We start from the raw sequence: 17,915 nt of genomic DNA, 5'->3' as shown, positions 1-17,915 counted from the left end.
ACACTACTGCATTTGATCTTCAAATATAAGATTGTTCAGTCTGATGTCTGTCTTTTGAAGTCAGAGCAAGAAAGGTCGGGTGCTTTGTGACAATTCTGTGGTGTTTCTAAACCAGGTTGCTTTTCCTAAGATTAGGGAACCAAGTAAAATTAAATAATAGAATGAAGAAGCTGATGGCTGGAACACAATGTATTAAAGTTATCCGGGTTTCAATAAAAGTCTTATTTCATAATAATATTGCATCTTTATAACACATTTATTCCTTTTTGCTGCCCCATATTTTATAAATTTTTCTCTTCTTAATATCACAGCAATGGGTTCTCCACCTTTTCAAATAGGATAATCACTTTCACACGAAAATGGTTATTAAACCTTCACCTGAATCTGTGACAGTAATTGTACCTTTATTAGTGGCCACTTGAACACAAAACATGAAAAAAGGCTTCTCAGATCTAAGTTACACTTGTATCTAGAAGTACCATTTATCATAACAGCATTTTGCATTTAAAAATAGCAGCCCATAATCTACAAAAACATAATATTGATTCAGCCTAAAAACAATGCTCTAATATACATGTAGATTCATGGACCATTCAAGCTGTCTGTGAACCATAGGTTAAAAATAACTAATCTAGAAAGACCAAAGTTTATACCCTGTGATGCTGTTTCTATGAGATAGTGCCTTTTCCTCCACTCTGGTTTTTAGGAAGCAATTTATTTTGTCCTTGAAAAAAAAAAGGTTAATCTAATTTTCTTAATCTGATAAATTCCCTAGGGCATTATAACTGTTTCCTAATTAAACAGCACTTTACAGAAAATCTAGAGCAAGACTCTGAGGGGAATGAAAGCTGCTAATTTTGACAGCCAGGGTGAAAATCTTCCATCACAAGAATAAAATTGCTATTGGATTAAATAGAACTAAATTGTGATCATATCTGTCTGCAAGATGATTAATAATGCCTTTTACATGATTGAAAAAGAGGCTCATATAGGACCCCTGGACAAGGTGGAAAACTACCCATGTGAGGGAGCCAGAGAGTGAACTAAGTCCCAGCAATACAAGGTTACCTTTTTTGCTGGCATATATGGAGACTGGGCAATGTTTCATTTGGATATCTAAGCCTACTGATTGAATTAGGGCAGACTAGCTCTCAAGGGAATTGGTTTTTAAAACACACACACACACCCCTAAATGACACAAGCAGCCTTTTAGTTTAGTGATTTTCTTAATGAGCATGGAGAGGCAAGCATCTGGAGAAGGAAAAAGTGTTTCCATTGCAATTGAAAGGAATGCAAAGCATTGCGGTTGGAAATTACACTAAAGCATATTTATGCAAGGCGAGAGGCAACTGGACAGCCTTATACTTTCTGGAAGAGGCATATTAAATGCATAAGGAGAGAAAAAGTTTGAGTAGAGTGAGAGATGGAGGAAACTGAGAAAGGTGAAAGTGGGAGGTGAGCTTGCCTAGAATTTCAAACTCAGAAGAGGAGCTGTGGGTTCTGGTCTTGCCTTTGGCTGGTTGACGCTCTTGCCAGAACACCACCGGCTCATTCTTTAGTTTGCTCGCCTCAGGAGAGAGTCAGCTATTCTAACAAGAGAGTGTAGAGGTTGATAAGTCAGTAATTTCACATTTAGAAGCAGATATACATTCTTAGAGATTATATTAAGCATACGTTTGAGTGAAATATTAATTTTGATATAGTATTTTGGAGATGAGATTTTTCTTGGACTATTAAAAATACAGCATAGATTATCAGATATATGGAGGAACTGCCTTCTTCCCAAATAATGAGAAAATTTTACCTGTTATATCTATTTTAAAACGTTTATATCCAGACTTTTCTATAATTGATATCAGACTTTCAACACAAATCTGTATTTATTTGACTCACTTCACTTTTAGGATTATAAAATTTGAAATGTCAAAACACTACCTTCATCATAAATGTGGAACTGACATATAATTTTTGAAGTAGTCATTCTTGTATTTTCAAAATGACTAAATAAACCATTATGCTAACTATTGATCATTTCCTACGTTTTTCCAAACAAAAGAATCTGATATGAAATAGTCTATTTCACATATCCACCTAAGAAACAAATACTCATTTTCCCTCTTCGTTTTAATGTCAAAAATGTGTCATTGTGCTACTTTCTCTGTTGTTTTCATGGACACAAAGAAAAAGCAAACTCCTGAAAAAATATAAAAGAAGAAAAAAATGATTTCCCTATTTAAGTATTAACACTATTGTTATTAATAGTATGCTATGTTAAGGTACCACCATCTGCTAAAAATTATACAGAAAATAAACTGAGTCCGAAAGTAAGACCAGAATTATTAGGACAGAATAGAATTTGTAGTATATGCACCCAGTACATCTCATTGTTTTTTCCTTCAGAGATATATTCTATTTGGTTGGTTTTATGGGGATCCCATGAAAATGAAAATTGGTAAGTGTGGAGGATTGCTGGTGCCCTAAGACTTTTCTTCACCAATGCTCGATGAGGAAAAGGCCCCAGAGAAGTCTGGTCTCAGTAACTTCTGCTTTGTCTGAATCTTAATTTTGTCACATTTGCAACAAACTATGCGAGAAGACTAAAGCAGGATATGGGTATGTGTATTTTTCTGGGCCTTCCAGTTCTGTCTCTTTCAAACATACCTCATTAAATGCTGCCAGTGTGAAAATCCCAAACTAGCTGCTATGTGAATTGTGATCCACTGTCTGTGTCAGGAATAATACTTTGAAATAAAAAGAAAGCTGAAAGTTAGGAAACTCTTAAGTGAAGCATGGGTCTGGGTTTTTCTGTCATCTCCTTTTCTTCTCTTCTGTACAGATGCCATGTGCATAGTCATGCCACCCCTGTTAACACAGGAAATACCTGCATATCAGAATGGGCAACTGAGAGGACGTATTTTATAACTTCACAGGACAATGAGAGTAGCCTTATCCGTGTGTTTTAATTTGTTCCAGGGACTAAGAAAGGGAGGCAATAGCTATGGTCATTATGCTCTGTTGTCCATGTGTAACTAAGATTTTACTTTTAATTTGTTTCCTCCATCAATTTTGGAATCTTTCAAAGGCTTGTACTGAGCAACAGTTTTATCATTGCCTTAGAGTGTGTGTGTATGTGTGTGGGTGTGTGTGTAATAGCTGTGAAATCATAGACCTAAATGAAAAAAGCTGCTTCTACAACAAGCTGGCTCTTCTCCCCTACAACTTTTCTCAAGGTCATAATGTCCTACCTCGTCTTGAGGTGGATGGAATCCCAGGTTGCTTCAGAGGCAACCTGTGGTCACTGCAGATTTTGGTGTTGGATGTATAATAAGGAGAGGGTAGGGGTGTGGAGGACAAGCATACATACCGTCGAGGGGGGAGTCAGATTGCTTTGAGCTGGGCTAACAAATGTTTTATATGTATGTCACCCTGTGTGCATGATATATCTGCAAATAAACCCATCTCTATTTTATTCATAGTTTTAATGGCAAGTCTGTGTCATGGTCTGAACCAGGTGGAAGACAGGTGCCCAAGGGACAGCACATGTGGCACCGCCTCTCTGTGCACGTGAAGACCAACGAGACGGCCTGCAACCAAACAGCCGTCATCAAACCCCTCACTAAAAGTTACCAAGGCTCCGGCAAGAGCCTGACCTTTTCCGATACCAGCACCAAGACCCTTTACAGCGTGGAGGAGGAGGGTGCCCGGCCGATCGGCTTCAGCCCGCCCAGCAGTCCTTCTATGGTGGTGCACCGACGCGTGCCGACCGCGGTGGTGAGCACCCCGCCTCTGCCGCCCCGCCTGACCGCAGAGGAGACCCCCCTCTTCCTGGCCGACCCGGCCGTCCCCAGGGGCTTGCCCCCTCCCCTCCAGCAGCCGCCGCCGCCGCCGCCGCCGCCAGCGCAGAAATCCCTCTTGGACCAGCTGCAGGGAGTGGTCAACAATTTCAGCACCGGGATCCCGGATTTCAACTCGGTGCTCGCAGTCCCCGGGGCTCCGGGGAACGGGGTGCGGCCCCTCTTCCCGCCCCCGGCGCCGCCGCAGCACCTGCAGATGCTGCCGCTGCAGCTGAGCACCTTCGGGGAGGAGCCCGTCTCCCCGTCGGCCGACGACGACGACGAGGACGACAGCGAGAGGTTCAGGCTCCTGCAGGAGTACTTGTACGAGCGGGAAGGGAACACGGAGGAAGACGACCTGGGGGAGGAGGGAGAGGAGCTGCGGGCGGCCAGCAAACCAACTCCGGAGGACTCGCCGGCCCTGACGCCTCCTTCCCCCTTCCGCGACTCGGCGGCCTCGGGCAGCTCGGCGCCCAGCTCCCCCGTGTCCGAGTCGGTGCTCTGCACCCCTCCCAACGCGACCTACGCCTCTGTCATCCTGAGGGACTATAAGCAAAGCTCTTCCACCCTGTAGGGAGGGGGTGTCCACAGGGGAAAGCAGGAGGGGTCAGGGGGCACCAGCACCTCCGGAGACTTGCAGAAGGCTGGGGGAGACGCGGAGGCTGGAGGTGAAGTCGGGGGCAGGGAAGAGATCGCGGCTGCCGTCTTAGCAAGGCCAGCGCGAGAGACACGGGACTCTGCCAGCAAAAAGCGATCCAGGCGAAGATTCTGATTCTTGAATTACTCAAAAGCCTTCTCTGGGAAGAAAGGGAATTCTGACAAAGCACAATCCCATATAGTATGTAACTTTAATCGCAAAATCAACCAACATAATCTCTTCGGACCATTGTGCATAGATATACATGCCCACACCCTTGGCCCGTGTGGAAGGGGACAGCCCGGGAGGACCGCCCAGTTGAATCATTAGCTCGTTGTCATGGTATTCCCAGCGAGCATGGTGGAGTCAGACAGAGCAGGTGGGTGAAGGAGGGGCAGGCGTGGAACCGCCCGGAGAACAGTGATGGACAGCAGCTCATTTCTCTCAAGCCCTTCTCCCTACTGGGCCCACAGACGCCTGGTCTTCGGGACACTCGGGAACTGGCCCCAAAAGGGGCCTCTGCTCGCCGACTGCACCCCATCCAGTGCCAGCCTTGCTGTCACACTTGGAGAAAGGTGTGTGGATACCTTGCTGCTTTGTGATTTCCCTCTATTTAGAAAATAGGAATAAGAGCAAAATTATCACCAAAAAACATTTCATCAGGAGTGCTAAGGGAGGGCGGAATGAGAAGCAAGAGAGTGCATAAGCTTGGGGCTTTGAACAAAATCAGTCAGCAAAAATCAGCTTCCCATATCTGATGCTCGCTTACTGGTGATTTCAGAAGTCCAGACAAGAGATTGTTTTGAGAGTGGCAGAAGACTTTTTGTGGATTTACTTGTGTGCCAAGGGGGGCTCTCCTTTGCCCTTACATTAAAGAGAACAAACCATGTGGCAAAATTGTTACCTTCCATTTACTGTAGCAAATAATACTTACCAGTTGAACTTCTAAGATGCAGTATGTGTATTTGGTGCCATTGTTTCTATGTGCTACAGAAACAAATCCATCTTTGAACTTAATGGTGTACTCATAGCAACTATTATTGGTTTAAATGACAAATAATTCTTTCTAATTGTCACTGAAGTCCCTGTAACTAGCAAGTGAATGTGTTCTTGTGTCCTTATATACCTGTGATGATGAAATTTGTGCAAAGTAATGTCAATCTAACTGCAACAAGAAGATTGTCTTCCGATATAGTGTAGATATATTTATGTTCCAAATAACATTTTATATACCATTGCCGTCGGTATTTACAGGAGCTCTTTGAAGGTTTGACTGCTTTGGTCCAATGTTTTTCATATGCTGCTCAGATGGTCCCTCTTCTTCTAAGAGGGAACTTATTTTTCAGATATTTTATGATGTGGAAATATGTTATTAATGAAGAGGTTTGAAAATTTGTTATACTAAAAGTTCGCAGAAACTGTGGGTAACAATAAAAAGGTACGTTTTATAAACTTGCACACATCATTATTAAAACATAAGATTGAAATGGCAGTATTTACATTATTTCAGGTTTCTTTAGGGTTTGTTTGTTTTCTTAATTTTCCACAGCTTCTTAAGCTTTATGTGCTTAAAGCATATACTAGCTTCTAAGTCTGGTCATGATTTCCCAAATTATTTATTCATCACTTTTTGATCTCTTTTAATTTTTATTTCCACGTTCTTTTATTCCTATATTTTCACTCATAACTTGTCTTTTTATTTTTGTTATTTGCGGTGTATACTATCCACATACATGTAATCCAGTTGTTTCGTTTTTGCTCCCCCTTTTTCTCCCCAATAAAAGAGATTTTTCTTGCTGTTTTGATTTCTTGTATTACTTGGGAATGAATCTTATCCCCTTAAGTATCTTTGTTTATGCTTTATATTCAGTCGTGTTTAATATGCTTCCTTCATGTTGAAGCTGCTGATTTCTCAGCCAAAATGTATCTTAGACTCTTTAAATACTCACTGCATCATTTGTTCAGAATTTAACATCCACTCCAATGTTTGAGGCTCATATTTCTTATGTCTTCCCATATTCTACTGCCAAGTTTAGTCAGTTTTATATCAAGAATAGACTGCCTTTCCTTTTAAAAAATTACTTTATTACACCTTTGGTAGAAAGACCTCATGACTGAAACATGGATTTCAGTTCCATATTTTCACTGTCATGAAGCAGAATGAGGAAAATGGATGGTTCCAATGTTTAATATATGGTCTACTAATTGGCAAACTAGCAAGGGAAAGTATACTATCTATTATTAGTGAAACAGGTTTTTTATCTTAATGCCACTGACATATGTTCTTAAGATCAGGACTTGTGCATTCAGATACTTTTAAAGTAAGACTAGATCAGGAAAACTGCTTCTACTATTCAAATACTATGTCAGTTTGTCCTGAGGTTTTAGTCTGAGACATTTGGTGAACACATTCAACGCCAGTCACATTATTACTCTGAATGCCTACTATTATCATGATTAAAAGTTTTCCTGAATACAGTAGAGTACTAGCTCTTAAATTATCATTGTTCAAAATTGGAAATGTACACATACATACCCTATAAGAAAAGGACAGAAACTTTCCACCGTAATGTATGTGCTTATACAAATTGTATAGCTCTCATAAAAGTGTTTTCCTTTGGCTTGTTACTGTCTGTTGTCAAATATCTTGATACTGCTGTATAATAAATATTTTCTATTTATTAAATGTGTATGTTCCCTCTCTCTACTTTGTAAGAGTGACAATAATAGAAACAGACTGACTGGTATAAGAAATAATTTCAATGTTTTGTTTGCTCAGCACGTGTCTTCTAGGTGAAAGCTGGAGATGACCACACGAAGTCTACCGACCAGGTAGGTGACAAAGTAGAGGATAATTTGATCATGAGCAAGGCTGTATCTCTAACTCTAACGTTTAAAATGAAATCCAGAATTTAAATTTTCAGTGTTGTGGCAGACATTGTCATCTACCTTTTATGATAGAATACGTGAGGCTTGACAAACTCCTGCATCTCCAGCAGAGATTTAGAGACAGAGGCATCTGAAGGCTCCATCTTTGTTTCATTTGTGCCCCGCACAGATTTTCTTCCCTTGGTTCACACTCTAGGGGTACCTGGTTTCTTACCTTGTTGATATCCTCCTGCTTATCCCAAGTTCCATTCCCTTATATTTCAATGGAGACATCACTGGTCCCCAGAACAAGGGAGCATCTTTTATTCACATCTCTAGATAAGATGCCTACAAAGTAAGGCATCTACCAAGTGTCATTCAAAGAGAAAACTTGGTGGTACCAGGGCCACATCCATGAGAGTGTGGTGCATTTAGATGGAAAGAGCAGCCTCTATCCAGGAAGGCTGATGTTGAAGAAATTACCAGAATCAGGAGCTGAGACACCAGGGGTTTCTTCATTGTGCCCAGAAAATAGAATGAGAAGTTATGACATGGAGGCTTGGTCTCATGAAGAAAACCCATGAGAGAGAAAATGAGAAACAAAGAACAGGGGAAAAAAAGAAACAAGAAAAAAAATGAAAATATTTCAGGTGTGCTGTCCAAAGAAACACCCATACACCATGGTGGGTCATAAGGGCCTCCACTTGGAAAGTCCGGAAGCTGCATCACAATGGAGACATTTGGATAAGTTGAAATTGGGATCCAGATACCACGAACATTGTATGGGAACTGCCCCAATAATTTCTATCCTGAGAAGCAATCAAAGAGAATGGAAACAACATTTTTTTAACCTACTCTGTGCCAGAAATTTTGCAGGTCTTTTGCATTCCTTCTCCTTTAATCTTCCCAGTACTACTGCCACAAGGAATACCTTAGAGAACTGAAATAACGTGCCCAAAGTCTCTTAGCTAGTAAGTGGCTCAATGGGGAATTGACCCCCATCCTAAGCCAGCACAGAGCCTATGAACTCGTGTTCTTCTCCAGAGCCCAGGATACTATGCAGGAGTTTGTGTCTGTTGTGACTGCTCCCCATTTTGTATTCCCATAGTATTTTGTACACATCCCAGATTACATTATAACTTACATGTCTCTTTCCCTGAATAGATTTTTAGCTCCTTTTTGCTTTCTAATACCTGATTTCTGAGGCTTCAAGGCAAATCAGACACTCAGTAAATGTCTGTTGAGAAAGTAAATGAGTATTGTAACACCATATAGTTCTCCCAGCCCAGCTCTCTGAAGATTTGCTCCAAGATCCTTATGGGGTCCAGAGCCCTGTATTTCTACCTACTGGTCCTAAATCTGCCAACAGGAACAACACATGTTTTCATCATGAAAAACAAGCTCTACTTGTGGCATCAGAGAGAGCTGTCCCACTGGGCAGCAGGTCTGCTTTGCCTGCAGAAGAGGGTGGCAATACTCAGTATCCACTGAGCCCAGCCAGAGGTCTGGCAAGGCAGTGCTCGGTGTGGGAAACAGCGTCCTCTGCAGGAGAATTGCAGGTAAGACACAGACTGCTGAAGAAGGCACCAGTTAAAGTGAGGACAAATAAGTCCTCCATGGGGAAAGCATGGGCTGGGGGTTCCTTCCTTACAGAAGTACATCCCTTTAGACAAAGTAAAAGGCTAACCCGGTCACCAAGGCTTGGGAGAACATGGGAGAAAAGGAGAGCTTAGGTAGGGAGTTGAAGTAGTGATGCTATTAAACTGGAAACTGGCTTGATTTTCCCAGGGTAGCTAGAGAAGCAATGCTTATAGATTAATAGACAAGGAAAAAAAGCTTAAGAATGAGGATAACAAAAAGTGACAAGAAAAATAATCATAGAAGTATAGAGCTGGAAGTAAATTTAGAAAGAAGTCACTTAAGCTCTCACCTCAGTGAGGATTCTATTCCCTTGTGTCCTGTTCTTCTTCCCGTGTCAGGCAGGGACCAAGTGAGAAGCCATCGCTATCTGGGGTAGGACAGCAGGAGGGACTGGGGGTAACAAGGCCAACTGCCAGCAGTTATGCAAAGAGAGAGAGCAGGTGGCCCTGGATCCTGGAAAAGCAAGTCCAAAACTATGTTGTTAATACCCAAAGCTGGACGGGAAAGAGAACTACGGTGCAAATCCAGAATGAAGGTCTCTAGGGAACCAGAAAAACTACGAGGTACGACCAGCAAGATATGCAACGGGATGGCAGTCTGATGGAATTGCAGAGACAAAATGCTATTGACCGAAATGAGCTTTTGGTGAGAATCACAGAGGCTTGTGTGACCTGTTTTATTTTAAGGGATGGAATGGCTTTAGATGACTTTTGCCCTCTGCCTAAGTATTTCCAGGGACTAGAATCTTGCATTAGTTAAGGAAACACTCTAATTGTTAGAAAATTCTTCATTTTCCAGGGTCAGAATTTGCTTTTCTCTAACTTTTGTCCAATCAGAGTTCTGCCTTCTGGAGAAAGACGAAACACATTTAGTCCACTGTGCACAGGACTTCCCTTCAGCCACCTGAGTACAGTGACTATGCCGTTAGTTAGTGGTTTATTCTCCAAGCCAAACTGCTTTACTTTCCTTAACTGTTAGCTTTGTCATTAGGTTCCTAAACTACTAATCAGGTTACGGTCATTTTCCAATTTTGGAATATTTTTTTTTAAATGTTGCATCCAGGGGCTTCCCTGGTGGCGCAGTGGTTGAGAGTCCGCCTTCCGATGCAGGGGACACGGGTTCGTGCCCCGGTCCGGGAAGATCCCACATGCCGCAGAGCGGCTGGGCCCGTGAGCCATGGCCGCTGAGCCTGCACGTCCAGAGCCTGTGCTCCGCAACAGGAGAGACCACAACAGTGAGAGGCCTGCATACCACAAAAAAAAAAAAAAAAAAAAAAAAAATGTTGCATCCAGAACAGGACAGATACATTGACTCTTTTGAACCATTATTCTAGTATTGCTACCTAGTATAGTGTTCATTTTGTTAGCAGTCCTGCCACACTTTGAGCTCACGCTTAGCTCTGAGACAGCTGTAACGCTTAAGCCATTTTCATGTGAACTGCAGGAAATAGATATGAATGAAGATATTTTTTTAGGTTGCATTTACCCTGGAACAGACCCTGACAGGAGCATTTGAATGCAAATGTCTACTGGGGAAGTGATCCCTGGAAGAACTAGTAGGAGAGTGGGGAAATGAGGCGGCCAATATGGCTGCATTGCTGGACTCAGTCCTGCTGGAGTCTCTGGGAGACAGTAGAGAACATGACTCATAACTGTCTCCATTCCCCAAAGAACAGGGAGCATTGAATCACCAATTCCTGTCATGGTTAAGGACTGCTGGGGAGGGAGGTGCATGTCGATTCCAAGTGCTTCCAGTGTGTCTCACATGCAGGCTCCTATCTCCAGAGATAGCCTTCAGGCAAAGAATCGCAGATGCTGGCAGTTGGAAACCTAAGAGTTGGCCTATGTGGGGAAGGTGAGTGTCAAGATTGGGCAGGGCACCAACAGTACCTGCTATAGATATGATATGGAGATGATGATGGATAGATAGATAGACAGGTAGATAGATAGGCAGATAGATAGATAGGAAGCAAGCAGATAACATACATGCCCGCAAATACAGATACTGGTACAGATAAGAATACGAGAACAAGAACTGCAGAAGGCAAGGCAAAGGTGTACTGAAGGACTTGAAGTGAGAACAAATGCTTCTAGAATCAGCCAGAATACTGGTTTTTTTATAGCAAAGGAAAATCACAAAAGAAAGTTTAAGTGCGACTGTCCTTTAAATTTGTTCCCAGCCCCGGGGTTATTTCTTTGCAATGATTTCTTAAATTGTGTCATTTTTTCTATTAAAAAATAAATTGCATGGTAGAAACTTAGAGAATTAAAGAAAGAAAATAAGCTATAGTCACATCAGCCAAATATTAACATTACAGATATTTTGATTTTACCTTCTAGTGATTTACACGCAAGTAAATTTGTTCTTAACAGAGTTAGGATCATCTTTCATTTATATCTTTTTTTTCCTCTGCTTTTTTTATTTAGCAATATGACTTAAGCAAGGATTTCCACTTGATCCGAGCTAAGGAATCACCTGCTCACGGAGTTGGGCAAAGTTCCCAATCCCCATGGACTTGAATCCAGGAAACTTCTGGGTTCCCATCTGAGGTTCACATATACAGCGAATTCCAATATATAGCAGCATAGCTGATAGGGCAGGTTACGGAGAGGCACAATAGATGACCTGAAAGAGAAAACAAAGGCACGAGTAAGGCAAATGGAACCTGGGCAAGAATCAGCCACAGGGCTGGAGCAGACGGGGCAGTGATTATGCCCATCAGAACCTAGCGCACTTGGCAATGGAAAGGGCTCTGTGGCTCAATGGTAAGAATGGATCGCGAGTCTTCCAGCCCCCTCCCCCAACTCCTACATATAAGAGTTAGAAGAAGCCACAAGAAGGGGCAGGGATCTCCTTGTAAGCCAGCAGGAAAGATAAGTGATGGAGATCATGAGGGTCAGAGCCCCAGTTTTGGGACAGCCGAGCAGAGGGCTGGCCAGCCTGTGGCAGTTTAGTGAAATGGTACAAGGGACATCAGTAACAAATCAGAAGCAGGCAGTACTGAGCTTTTAGCAACAGCAAGGAAGAGAGCCTCAAAAGATGTTAGAGGTCAAAGCTGGGGCAGGGCCACTATGTGGGCAGTCCGACCCAGAAAAAGATGTGGACAAATGGCTGTGGAGAGGTGCAGGGAACAGCAACAGGGGCGAGTAAAGTAACTGCAGGCAGCAGCCAAAACAGATGACAAAGCAGCAGCTGAAACCGAGGAAGGCAGAGGTGCAGGCAGTGTACAAATTATATCAGAGTCAATGCTCTCCCTTCAACGACCCAACAGAATTTAGAAATGCCATGGTATTTGCCATGTAGCAGGCAGGGAGTTAGGATAAATCATTAAAGTGACCTACTTCATATTCACAAGCAGCTCATAAAACATTTCTTACTGACATTGACAAAGATACTCTATAGACTTTATTAGATGTGCACCTTGCAATTTATTCAACCCTTCTCCTATTAGATACTTAGATTGTTTATAACTTGTTGAGCCCTGCAAATAATATGAGGAATTATTTCACACCAAAGACTTTTTCTATATATAATATTCCTTTAGGCTGGTTTCCAATAATGTATTATCAGTTATTTGATTATAATTATTATTTCTTCCCTCCCAAACAATATGCATTTTACATCACATTTAACTTTGTAACATCCTTTGAGATAGGGTGTATTCTCATTTTGTAAATGAGAAAACTACAGCTCAAAAAAGATGAAGTAACTTGCCTAAAATTGCAAAGCTAGTGGGATATCCATAGAGATGGCAGTACATTTCCTGGGTTCCAAAGCTCACACTCTGAACCACCATATTATGCTGAGAATTATGCTGAATACTATGCTGGAAATACTACACTGGAAACTGTTTTGAAAATTCTTGATACAAGTAAGCACACTTAGTTTGAATAGCAAAATGATGGAAAACTTATATTGCTTACTCTAAAGTTGGGAACTGGGTGTGAATTATCTCCCAAAGGCTTCATGTTTCCTTGGAGCTGGGGAATTTTGCTCAACTCCACCAACAGAATTACCACACGTTGACTTACAATGGAAGTCTACCAACAGAAAAAAGATCTAACTCAAAATTGCTGTCTAATTATAGTAATTTATAAAGGTATTAGAAAAATACTTAAAGTAAAAAAGTATAATAGTTATTGTATTCTGTGGTTCTGCAAGTTAATAGATGATATGTCATTCTAATTTCAAGTAAATGTACTGGGAATTTTTTAAAGGGTCACTCTGTTTTTCAGATAGGTAATTACTATTTCCAGAATGTCTACTAAGAGAATTTAGAGTAAAAAAAAAAGAGAGGGAATTTAGAGTAAAAAAAAAAAAAAATTCATGAGTAGATCTGAAGATAATTAGCTAAATTTCAAATAGATGCCACGTGACAATTGTAAGATTGAGATCAACACTGTTCAGACATCACTGAAGCTTCAACGCACTAGCTACCTTCTTTAAATAAATTCAGCTCAACAGAGTTAAAGCATCTAAATGTTTCTTTCACTGAAGGGGTACATCTGGTTTAGGGGAAGATTGCAATATATTTGAAAGAACCCCAGATTGGAAATCTTTAGCTATATATACCCCAAATTAGCTGTTTCCTTGTGGTTAAATCACTTAACTCCTTTAAGCCTCAGCATTTTTAATCTCTAAAATGATGAGTTTGAATTATATAAAATATTAATATATGTATTAAAGACTTATTATGTGTCCCTATGTCCCCAGCATTGTATCCTTGACATTGTTTAATCCATATACCTGTGCGAAGTAGGTGTGACGTCTGTATTAATCAGGATATGCTACACTGTGCTACAGTATCAGGAAAGAAGGAAGGGAGGGAGGGAGGGAGGAAAGGAGGAAGTGAGGGGGAGAGGAGGGAGAAAAGAGAGAGGAAAGGAGAAGGGAAGAATGGGAGGGAGGACTGAAATCTCAGTGCCTTAATAAAACAGCATTTATTTCATGTTCACATAAAATCACATGCAGGATGGGCCACCCTCCTTCATCCTGGTAGCAACTCTAGCTGGAACATGGTCTCTAAGTTACTGCAGTAAAGGAAATGCCAGAGCTGGAGGTTCGTCCCCTGAAATCTAACTGCAAGGGAGGCTGGAAAATGCGTTCATCCTAATGCCTGAGGCCAATGGTGAACAGGTTTCTTCGTCTGTGCCACAGTCATTATCCTCAATCTACAGGTAAGCAAACTGGGGCTTAGATATACTAAGAAGCTTGCCTAGAGACACAAGGCGAATAAGTGATAATGACTAAATTCACAGGCTCGCCAGAATCCAGGGTTTACCTTATTGATTGCTAACCATGCAAACCCCTAAGTCTCCTGGCCTTTTGCACACTTTCACCACCTTGGCTGCACACAGAGTACTTGCTAGTGCAGATTCTTTTGATTTGTTTTCCTTTTTCAGGTTTTCACTACAATGCATGACCTGCTTTCATGCAGCCACATAGACTAACACGTGGCAGAAATTTTTAGCACAGATTTCCATGACCAATCCTTACCATTTATCAAAACCCAGTCTGATGGTGAAGAGTGCCTCCAGGACCTCAGGGAAGGTTCTGCCACCTCAAGTAACTAGATGTGACTTAAAATAACCTTCATCCTTCTGTAATGGGATACTTAATTTACCATAAGCAGTGGTGAGGCAAGGGTAGCATTTTTAAGTGGTTGAGAACATCATTAAACTTCCTTTTTTATAATTTTTAACTAAATGAAAATTAACTCCTCTTCTTACTGCCTTTTGTTAAATAACTGGTTAAAACATTATGGGATGAGAAGATGTGAAATTCATACATTTACAAAATTATTGTAGAACCCTAGTGATAGAATAAAATACATTTCTAGGAGAGAGGACTTTTGATCAGTGAGCAGTTTCTGCTCACTCAGGCCGGTAATATCTGACTTGAGAAAATACAATCTATTTCTCCTGTAGAAGTAGGTATCATTTATTCCTTGATTAGATATGTTTTATTTCTACTTAGCGGAGACAGTGGCTGCAGCCTCCCCAGCAAAAGACAGCCTCAGAGGCACAGTATCTGAGACTCAGAGAGATGGAAGCTATAAAGGGCCACTGACCTTTGACCCGCATTCACAAGGCACCTAGTGACCCCTGTGGGTTGACATGACTGTTCCCAAGATACAAAGAGGGTGTAATTTACGGCATTATTTACACTCACTTTTCTGATCAGGGTCTCTGCTGCAGATTTTCAGAGAATTCCTTCTTATTCTAATAGGTAGTAAAATACTACTCAAATGGTGTATTGTTTCAGCCTGTTCTACCTACACAAAGACTCTAGATCCTCATTGCTTCTTGGTTGCCATGACTCTCCAGGTTTAATTCTCCTGATCTGAGTTCTGAAACCCCAGAGACGGTAAATACTATCCACCTTCCCTTTCACGCTCCACCATTCTAAATTTGCCTAAACACAAAGGCTACGCTAAAGGGAAAATGTGCACTCACGAAAGATTTAGTTTTCCCTGATTATCGTCTCTCCTGTTTACCAATTCTGTTGGAATAAGCAGATAAAATTGAATGACAAATTTCATTTTTGTCTGGTGCCTGTGTATGAAAATAATAATACTGCAGGTCATTATAATGGATAAAGCAGGTTTCACTTCAAATCAAAAGTATCTATATTCCTCTTCCTTACAACCAACGTGAATGGGTTTTAATTTTATGTCCAAAAATGTTTATCAAAAGCTTTACAAACACCATCTTCGTATACTTAAAATTTAAAAAGCAAAAACAAAAACATTCTTTTCAAGCTGATTCTCTTTAAGCTACTGTCTAGAAACGGTCCAGAACCACTGCTGAATATTTTTTGAAAACTTCGCCTCCACTCCAAAGTGAAAGGAAGGAGAGGAAAATCTTTTCACATTTTGGAAATCATAGGATCCCTCAAGACACTGGAAATTCAGCCTAAAATATCAGTGAATTTAATTCCTTATCAAATACCATTTTCTTTATATTAAAAATAAAGTTAGAAAAGTTATTTATGAGTATACCACTGCCCAATTTGACCATATAGCTGCTCAGAGAGTTGCTGCAGTTTCTTTCAAAGATTTTAAATAAAATGTCAATAGCTACTTTGTTGTGTCACCCGGCCAAAGGCAGGTTTGAGGTTCTTTTCTTTCTTGAGTTCTTTATGGTATAAAGGAGTATCACAGTATTTTACACATTTAGTAGGTTGTTGCTGAGAATCAGGGGTCAGGATGAGAACCTCACAATCTAATGATTTTCAAGTGTGCTTCTTCCAATGGAAGTAAACCCACATTGCTGGAAACACGGAAAATCAGCATCATAGGGATATTTCAAGCCCCCAGGTTTTAGGTGAATCAGTTAACAATGACAAATGTTATTCTAAGGCAGTGGTCCTGAACATGGGCTGCACTTTAGAAGCACCCAGAGAGCTTAAAAATAAATAAAACATACCTGGGCCTCATGTCCCAGTGTTTCTACTGTGCATCCAGGCTTGAGAATCATTGTCTTAAGTGTACAAGTATAGACACTGGATTTTAAAAAGAAAACAAAAACAAACAATCCTCAAGAATTGTAGAAAAGTCTATTTTAAAAAATCCTGCTCCTGCCTATAACCCTATCTCACATTTTGTATAACAAACCGATAGCTCAGCCCTTGTGGCTCAGGAGGCCCCCCACAGAATCCTCTGCATGAAGGAAGAAAAGCTACATTAAACACTAAACAACAATTCTTAAGGAAAGGAAGAGCTTTCTTCTCTCATCTTCATTACTCTTCATCTTCCAACTGGAACCAGCATCCTCCAATATGAAAGAGCCGGATTTAGACTGAATACCACATGAGGAGGGTGGGGATCTGAGAGGCGATTTTGGAAGACGAACCCTATGTGCCCCCAACAACAACAAAATCTCCAGCTTTAGTCTTTATATTTCCCTTTATACATATATTTATATTTCCCTGCAGACGTGGATAATCTGTGTTCCATCAGCCTCCCTAAGGTTCCTGTATTATCTGTGAAGAATCCCAATTTGTGATTCATTAAGGAGCTGGTTACAAAGAACTGAAAGCCAGGCATTGTGCTTGGTGCTAAGAATTCACAGGAAATTAAAAAGCCACACACATATACAAAATGTCCAGGAACACAAGAGTGGCAGTGACCAGTTCTGGGGCAGTTCGGAGTCTTCCCTCTGCTCAGCAGGCATGGCCGCCTCTGCCTGGGTCTGCTCCATTGTCACTCACCAGGCTGTCCGGAGGGAAGAGAGCTGTGCGGCAAGAGGCACTGCAGTCAGGCCATAATTAAGCCATATAATCAATCAACAAATAACAAATGCTGAATTGCAAAGGGAGATTGTCATCAATAGTTCTTCGTATTCTATAACCATTAGTAATAGAAAAAATGCAGAGGAGATTATCACCTTAGGTGACATTTAATGTTTCTGACCTATGATTTGTGAAATTTTGTCACTATTTTGAAAGAATATATATAGCTAGGATCATGGCTTATGGATGTTTTGCTGTGTGTGTGTGTGTGTGTGTGTGTGTGTGTGTGTGTGTAATAAAAATTGTCCTAGGTACTCCTGAGACTACAAAGATGAAAAAGAAAGAAGCCCACAGCATCGGGAACTATAATTGACACATTACATAAATGATGTCATTCAATTTATTATTACTTATTTTATTTATTATTTATTATCTCATTTGACTTAATCCTTCACAACAACCTCATGAGTTTTTATATTACTTTTTCTTGATTTGTAACCAGATATTACCCATAGGCCCATTCTCTTTTGTATACCAGGATTACCTCACCCTCAAATTTGTGTATAAAAGCAGAATATCAAGAGTATTTTATGTTCAAATAATTTTGGAAACTCCTAGTTAAATAAAGATGCTTCTTTACCATAGAACATCTTAGCACTTTTATATCCAGCATTCATTGGAACTCTCTAAGAGAGTGAGTGATA

At 40.9% G+C, this 17,915-nt stretch overlaps 1 protein-coding gene across 1 annotated transcript in view; it reads left to right on the top strand.

Annotated features, from left to right (window-relative positions):
• The window catches only part of GRM1 (glutamate metabotropic receptor 1), a 358,869-nt gene extending 354,462 nt beyond the window's left edge, over positions 1-4,407 (top strand). The window contains exon 8 of the mRNA XM_060167605.1: positions 3,477-4,407. Within this exon, the coding sequence (XP_060023588.1) occupies positions 3,477-4,407 (931 nt within the window). The remainder of the gene's footprint in view (positions 1-3,476) is intronic.
• Positions 4,408-17,915: the final 13,508 nt, after the last annotated feature.

The sequence above is a fragment of the Lagenorhynchus albirostris genome, chromosome 12 (genome assembly GCF_949774975.1).
Source record: "Lagenorhynchus albirostris chromosome 12, mLagAlb1.1, whole genome shotgun sequence".
Classification (NCBI taxonomy): domain Eukaryota; kingdom Metazoa; phylum Chordata; class Mammalia; order Artiodactyla; family Delphinidae; genus Lagenorhynchus; species Lagenorhynchus albirostris.
The sequence above is the reverse complement of the archived record's forward strand: the minus strand, read 5'-3'. Positions and strand labels throughout refer to the sequence as shown.